The sequence below is a fragment of the Acartia tonsa genome, chromosome 6, assembly GCF_053477335.1.
Source record: "Acartia tonsa isolate MP-2025a chromosome 6, ASM5347733v1, whole genome shotgun sequence".
Lineage (NCBI taxonomy): Eukaryota > Metazoa > Arthropoda > Copepoda > Calanoida > Acartiidae > Acartia > Acartia tonsa.
The window spans coordinates 26,583,973-26,592,120 of record NC_137265.1 but is presented as its reverse complement, the minus strand read 5'-3'; the positions used below and the strand labels follow the sequence as shown (position 1 = coordinate 26,592,120).

The 8,148-nt window shown below is 31.0% G+C and overlaps 1 protein-coding gene across 1 annotated transcript; it reads left to right on the top strand.

The window, feature by feature from the left end:
* Positions 1-3,679: 3,679 nt before the first annotated feature.
* LOC145322242 (uncharacterized) lies at positions 3,680-7,669 on the top strand. Its single transcript, XM_080164106.1, has 9 exons — positions 3,680-3,939; positions 4,267-4,392; positions 4,829-4,964; positions 5,135-5,312; positions 5,596-5,763; positions 6,328-6,499; positions 6,634-6,736; positions 6,822-6,958; positions 7,194-7,669. The coding sequence occupies exons 1-9, from the start codon at positions 3,737-3,739 to the stop codon at positions 7,402-7,404; spliced, it is 1,434 nt and encodes a 477-aa protein (XP_080020232.1). The 5' UTR covers positions 3,680-3,736; the 3' UTR covers positions 7,405-7,669.
* Positions 7,670-8,148: the final 479 nt, after the last annotated feature.

The window sequence follows — 8,148 nt, the reverse complement described above, 5'->3', positions numbered from 1 at the left end:
AGGCTCCATGTTCAAGCACATTTTGACTTGACTTGCTATCTCATAAGATCTACTCCTACCTTACCCTTGCCGAATATGGCCCAAATTAGTCCCAAATTAAGTCATGGTAATGAATGACGCTCTCCAAAGAGGAGCTTGGGTTAAAGGTAGTACTGTAAGTAAGTGACTATTGGGTATCCAAACTTACTCAATAATCCCCATCTTACACAACCAGGGGATGATGCACGATTAATGTTGTGAATGAGAAATTAGAGTCAACCTATAGAGAATTGAACTTGAACTCTCACCAATTTAGCTCAGTGTGCTACCACTAAGCATGACACCCCTACTAAGTAATCAATGAAAATTATTTGACTTATATATATATACAAAATCAGGCCTCCAGGTGGTCTCTCTACAGGTAAAAATGAAAAAAATTTTTTTTTTAAGAGTTAGAAGTCAGCTTATGAGACAAAATATGTATGTTTTTTCTTCAAATATGTGAATAACAACAAAAAAGAAGCATATTTTGTTTTATAAGTTAACCTTTAACCCTTCAAAAAAAAATCTTATTTTTAATTTTTATCGGTACAGAGACCACCTGGAGGCCTGAAGCTCCGGAACCTGGAGGCCTATCCAAAAAATCTTAAATCTGGGGGAAATTCATCATATAAGAATGATTTTATTCCTAATAACCTATCCTCTCAGTCCAAAGATAAAGCCTATACACCAGGTTTACGCAAATGTGTCAGAACTTCCCCCCCCCCCCTTATTACTGTCATATATTCAAGTTGCAGACAAGTTTAAGTTTTTACTCTTAATTACTCTTAATTATTCTGGAAGAGTTAAGAGAACATTTATTAAAACAGTTGCAATTGAGAGTCCACACACAGAACACTTCTGGTTTGGAGTCGAGTCTTATTAGACCAATTCAGCTATTTACAGACATCCTACTACTTCAACAAGTTTGCACAGGCAGATATTCCACCTCTTCAAAGTGCATAGTTAATTAATACATTTGTATTAATTAAACAGACAGCCATCCTACTGCTTTGGTGTCCTTACACACAAACAGACATCCTGCTACTTCAGAACTTTCCAGCTTAAATAATCAATAGTTTGAATCATTTAATACATTTAACCATTTAACCATTTCTAAATAAAGTATACATATTTATTCATATTTACCCAAAACTGCATTTAATCCAATATAAATAAATACTTAAAAAATCTGTTTGTATTTTGAATTAAATATTGAATCTACTCTATCATTAACTTGTGTAAGTCTGTCTACATTTCATTACTCCTCCTTCTTTTTCTTCACTTCAACTGATACAAGCAACTTTTACTTTAAATGTCCATTTATTTACTCCATCCACTTTTAACTCACAAATCAGACCAAATTGTTCAGTAATTGATCAGTAATTTACCACAAAAATGCACAATTAGATCAGCAACTAACCTTTAAGTGCTTACTTACACGGTGAGAGATTACTAGGGAAATATTAAGATGAAATAAATTGAACAAAAAAATTACAAATATATACAATTGAATTAATTAATAAACGACTTTCTTAAAATAATTTTCATTACTCATTTGACACACTTTTAAAAGTATTTTTTAAAATAAACAAAACATCTTTTATAAAAGGCTCTTTGTATGTTTTGTTTACTTAATTAAGAATATACAACAATGTTTAAATTATGTATAAAATCTATGCTTTTTTTCACAATTGACATAATTTTAAAATAGTATGGTACATTTCTATTATGTCGATGTTAAAAAAGTAATGGAAGATTACAGAAACATAGATATTAAAAATGTAAACCATGATTCTAGTTTCGCCTCTATTGAAAGTGGAATCTTACATTTCAAAAATCGTATCAGCGTTGAAGATATCTTCACCAAGAGAGGCAAAAGTGGAATCTTACATTTCAAAAATAGTATCGGCGTTGAAGATATCTTCACCAAGAGAGGGGAAAGTGGAAGGGTAGATAACAGTTTTAGAGGGTCCAAACCATAATCATAGATTATGTTTCTGCTTCTATAAAAATGGATTCAACTCCCTAACTGTTTTATAGTTATGAACATTGAATATGTCATTAGCAAATATCTAAACAATCCATACAGATTTAGAAGAATAAGTTTATGTTGATATAATATACCAAGTTTTTATGATAAATTATTTTCTGAGAAAATATTAAAACACTGTCCGACTAAATAAAACTTTGAAGTTATAATGATGAAATCTTTAGAAGTTGGCCTAAATAATAAAGAAATTAGTAAATCTAAATAATTGAATATATCAGACAGAATAATGTTCCAATTATTTATGAATCTATACTTTTTTAGAAAGAGTAACGGGTTTCGAACACAGAGACCAATCCTGATTTAAATACATTCGAATATACATGAAGTTTGATTTTAACATAAAGAGTCCTAAAATCATCAATTTCTCATGATGTACTATCAATTCTGCAATAACAAGCTTATTATAACCACAGAATCAAAATAGCCTGAAATCAATATTTTAGTTAAGACTTTTATAAATGGTAAAAAAATTAAACATTCAATCGTATTTACTAAAGTAACAGAATGTTCGTCAATTAAGACTTCGTTATGATTTGACTGTTCGTTCCACAATTGTCCAGAATCCAGAATGTTTTACTTGGTCCTTGATAGTTTTAAGATTATTAAGGGTAGGAGGGGGGGGGGGGGTCATAACTCAACCCCCGAGAAAATATCTTCCCTTACACCAAAAATTATTTAAATAACAAGAAATAAGATAAAGATTAACATTATGTTAGTCAACAATAAATGTACGCAAAATGATGCAGAGGTAATTTAGTTTTGGCGATTATGTAAAATTTGCTATGTGATGCTTTTGCGTTATTGATATACCACCCTTTCTCAAGTGTTTGATATATTTTTGAGGGAGAAAGGGAATTCAAATCTTAAAGCAAATTCAAATCTATTTGAAATTTAAATGCAATAAATTTTGGGAAAATTTTGACAGGAAAAATTCATATCAATCTGAAGAAAATCATTGGTTACATAGAAAAATTATGTAAATATTGAAAATCAAATAAAAATGTTTTGTCTAAATAATTTTCTTACAAATCATTCTATGTTTCGTTTAGTCATAAACAAGATTTTCCAGATAACATGGACAAAAGGGAACAAAGTAACTCTTAAATATATTCAATACGTCTGCTGGTTGTAGAAAAGGTGTTGTGAATTCAAATTAATGCAAGTTGCATAAATACTGTGTGATATCAATCGTTAGACGTCAGGCGACTTCCATTGCCATTTTATTCAGTTTGGAGGTACAAGCGCAGACATTTATAATTGTCCTTTCGGTTTCAAACTTTGTATGATGATTCCCATAACAGTTAAGTAAGATGTAGGAAGCGTAACAACTCTATAATCGTTACTAGAAAGTCCTTATGTCCATGTAGAACATGCTGTTTTTTTTTTAACTTTTTGACTTTTAGTATGATTTTGGGACAATTAGGTTAGAATTACAAATTAATCTTCTGCTCATTTTAATAATACGTTAATAAATCATTTACTTGATTTAAAAAGGCTTTGCTTATATTGTTTACTTTTGTTTTAAAACTAATTTAGGTTATTATTTCAAATTTCTAATATAACTTATTTTTATGATAACGAAAAAATCTTCCAAAGAAATTTCAAAAATCTTCGAAACTTTTTGAAAAAATCTTCTAATAGATTTAGTTTGAGCGAATATTTAAAATGTCGCTGTTGCCTGGAAATAAAGCTCCAAGTTTTGGAGGCGTAAGTTATTATAACGGTGATTTTCACCACGTCTGCCTTGAAGATTATGAAGGCTATTGGCTTGTCCTGTTTTTCATACCAACAGATTTTGGTTGTATAGGGACAAGTTCTCTCCTGGAACTGGAAAAAGTTGTCGACGATCTCGACAATCTACATTGCAAGTAAGAATTACTGTTTTAATGATAACTTATTTATGAAACTGCATGTATTGTATTTTATAATTAGATTGCAATACCTTTTTAAAGGAGGGCGTTCTTTTGTATACTTTTAATAAAGTGGTATGTTAAAATTCACCTCCCCCCCCCCCTCCTCATTTTTTTCACACACAATCTTTTGATCTTGGCGTGCTTTCAGACTAAAATCTGCCCCTGCCCTCTCCTTGTAAATACACAACTCTAGATACTAGGGGCGCAGCTGCTCCTGAATTTCAAAGTTTAGTCATTGTACTGCTGATTGATAAATTAAAAGTTTTTTTTACAATATTTTAGGGTTGTAGCGTGTTCCCGTTCCAGTGCAGTTGTTCACGAGATATATGCATCTGTTGAGCCCAAGTTTGGCGGGGTCCATGGTGTTTCTATTCCAATCCTAGAGGATCCATCTCTTGATATTGTAAGGTAAAACATTTTGAACGACAGCAATAAAAAATTAATTTAAATTTTTCGAAAACAGTACATACTTAAATTATAACATTCTAGCAACCATTATTTTTGTTGAGTGAGAAAAAACTAAACAACTTTTTTGTATAATTTGTTCACGATAAATTGGAGATATAAACGTAAAATTACATAAACAAATACACAAGTCCAATAAGGAAAAGTAAAATGTAGTGAATAAAACAAACTTTCAATATAAATGCCCGAAGTATTTTTTGAAATTTACTTTCCCTCTCTCCCCAAAAAAATTCAAACTCGACATTAAAATAAAATTTTTGTCATTTCATACACAAAAATGCGGATTTTTATCCACAGCTCACTCAATGTAAATTTTACCCCGGGGTAAAAAATATATATTTTTATAAATTGACAAATAATATGTTTACTTTATTTATAGGAATTTCCATCTGTTGAAAGAGTTTGGAGGTCACAGCTTTAATGGTTACTTCATCATTAACCCCGAGGGAGTCATCAGGGCCAGGACTATCTCTGATCTTCCTGTTGCTATTCATATCAAACATCTGGTTAGAAAGGTATGCACAAATGATCATTTTTAAGTTTAAAATCACAGACAAATCAAAATAAAACTATATGTTATTTTAAACAAGAAATAGCTAAACTTACTTATTTCACTAATGATTAAACTATCATCTATGAATTTTGATGCATGCTATGATCATTGCATTTTCGATCCATTTTTCAGGTAAAAACTCTGATAAATGTTGAATGGGAGAATCAGCTGCTAGATGAGAAGCTGGACCCACCAGTAGAAGACGAAAATCCTGAATTTCTGACAAAATTGAAGGATACAATGACTCCTGGTGATACTTTCTATATCAACAATTTTCTACATCAACAAGATTTTCCTATCACTAAAACAGGTAAAAATATATTTTGTTCCTCATAATGGTTGGATGTAAAATTGTAAAATTTGAAGTCACAAAGTGTCTTGAGATTGTGTGTACTATTATTCTTTTTTTACGGAATAATTATGCATAAGTTTCTTTAAGTCTTTGGTGTAAAACTAAAGATTTGGATATTAAAGTAAGACAGAAAATATTTTTCTAAAGGTATTATTTTAGGTTTTATACACATTCTGATGGGTATTTGTTCAAAGCTAATCAGTTATTAAATATTTTTGTTAACAGAATGTGATTATTTCAGGAAAACTGCAGTCTCCTATCAACCTGCCTGAAATGTCAGCAACACCTGACTTAGAGCCACTTACCTTTGCATACACTCCTCCTTGGGAAGAGAAATATGAATATTATTTCTCTGAGAATGAAACCACACCTGAAATGGACCCTCAACCAACCAGTGTTACTAATAATGGTAATTTTTAAAGTAACTTTTATATGAATTTCAGAAAGATAGATTATTAAAAATAGATACTTAGGTACTTTTTTTCAGGGTTCGGAAGCCGCGCCTCAGCCGCGCATAAGCCTCAGTTTTAAACCTGCTTGTGAGCAGAAAAAGAAATTTTTGAAAGAAGGATTGTCTACTAAAGAGACAGTTTTATACATCCAGCTAAATTTTATAGTGATAAAATGACGATTTCACTGAGGCTTACACGCGGCTTACGCGCGGCTTCGGATCCCTGCTTTTTTTCTTTTTAAACTAAAATTGAAAGCAAAATTGAATTAGGACCCTCTAGGGGTGTATCCGCTAGTACTACATATTGTGACAGGAATTGAGATTGGACTGTAAATTATAAAGTATCTCATTCATTTGCTAAACAATTTGCTAGACTTATCATATTTTAACTTGGGTGTACAATTCTTTAATATACAATCTTTTCAACAAATAATTTCAATCTTTTGAATACTTTTATTGTGTATCATAATTAGAGATGTACATTAAATTTCTTATTCAATAAGATTCCTGGCATATTTTCAGGACATTCTTGGATTGTGAATGTACCTGGAACTTTTAATGCCAACCTTCACGGTGGACCCCTGGATGGAAAGTACAGACTTTACAAACTTCATTGTCACTGGGGCAGCAGTGAACACTCTATTCATGGTCATCACAAGGATGGAGAACTTCACTTTGTTCATTACAATCTCAAGTAAAAATTTTTTTCATTTTCGAACCAATCTTTTTAAAAGTTTTTTTTTGATTACACATACGAGATAAGACTTAGATTGCAAGTTTATTAGATTATTATGATTGATATAAAATACTTATTGTGAAAATATATAGGTACAACTCTATGGATGAGGCCAGGAATAAAGAAGATGGAATCTGTGTTGTCTCTGTTCTTCTCACAATAAATGATGAATACCCTAACCCTGAGATAGAGAAGGTAGGAGTTACTAAATAAAAATTTCTATAACCTTTCATACTATTTAAAAATACAATAATAATGATTATAATATATTTTAACTTAGGTAGGAGATGTTCTGGAGCTAGTCCAATGCAAGGGTGAGTCTGCAGAGACCCCTGTACCTCTTGACATGGACGGTCTCCTTCCAGCTGACAGGGGATATTATGCTTATCATGGAAGCTTTACCACTCCTGATTATAGGTACACCTTAATTTCATTCTTTTTAGATTCTTTAATGTTTATTTATTTCATACTAACCAAACTCATAAACTGTTTTTTTAAAGATGAATTGTTTTCTTTATTACGAGTCGCTTTTGCTTTGATTTAAATATTTAAAAACACAACCACACACAACTAGGAAATGTATTATTCTTGGATTGGTAAAACTGCACTATCTATCTATTTAATCCAGTTTTGTTAATAATGTAAATTTTAGTGAAGTGGTCCAGTGGATAGTTATGGTGGAACCTATCTGTGTATCTAGCCAATCTGTTGATCTAATGAAGGACCTGAGCTATGGTGGACCAGGAGACAGGACTATCAGCTATAACTGCAGGCCTATACAGAAGACTGGTGATAGAGAGATTAAGCTGTATGTGCCCAACAGTAATCAAGATAATAGTGAGGAAGGTCTAGAAGGAGCTTAAAGTTTGCTCAATGTCTGATAGTATTCAAATTATCGTATTTTAATCTATGTAAAAGTTTTTATAGTAAATTTTAAGTTAAAAAAATTATTTTATTGTTACACTCCATTCCATTTTTAGCAAATTTACATACGAACTTTAAACTTACTAATAAAATATTTTGTTTATTTATTAATTTATAAAGCATTGTCACGCTATTTATGTTAATTGTTTGTTCGTCTGATTGTCTGATTTGTTAAGCTTCGCTTAAATAGATGTTGATATACTTTTTTTTACTTTTAGAACAACTAGGTACAATATTATAAGCGAAGCGTCTCTAAAATTTAAGTATGCCCTTCGACAAAATTCTTTATTTAAGTAAGTTTGCAACATTTTTATATTACAATTGTTAAGACTTATAAAATCTGAAGTTTATTTGTATGGACAAATTGAATTTTTTAGTGAGGAACTGTAGAGACGATTCGCTCCTAAAATTGAAGGTTATCAAATGCTATTGTTTTATATCACCCACTTAATGACAATATGCAAATTTTAAAACATTTTTTGCAAATCGTTAATCTATTGATTTACAAGGATAAAAGTGTTAAAAAATGACATTGAGAAAAGATAAAAGTGAGGTTTAAAATGCAAAAATCATAGAATTAAATAAAACGGTTTATGCAGGTAACCTATTTCCATTTATACGCAGCGAAGTTGAACAGCCTAGGTTAAGTGGATAGCCATAAGAGGAAGGAGAGGCATATTGGT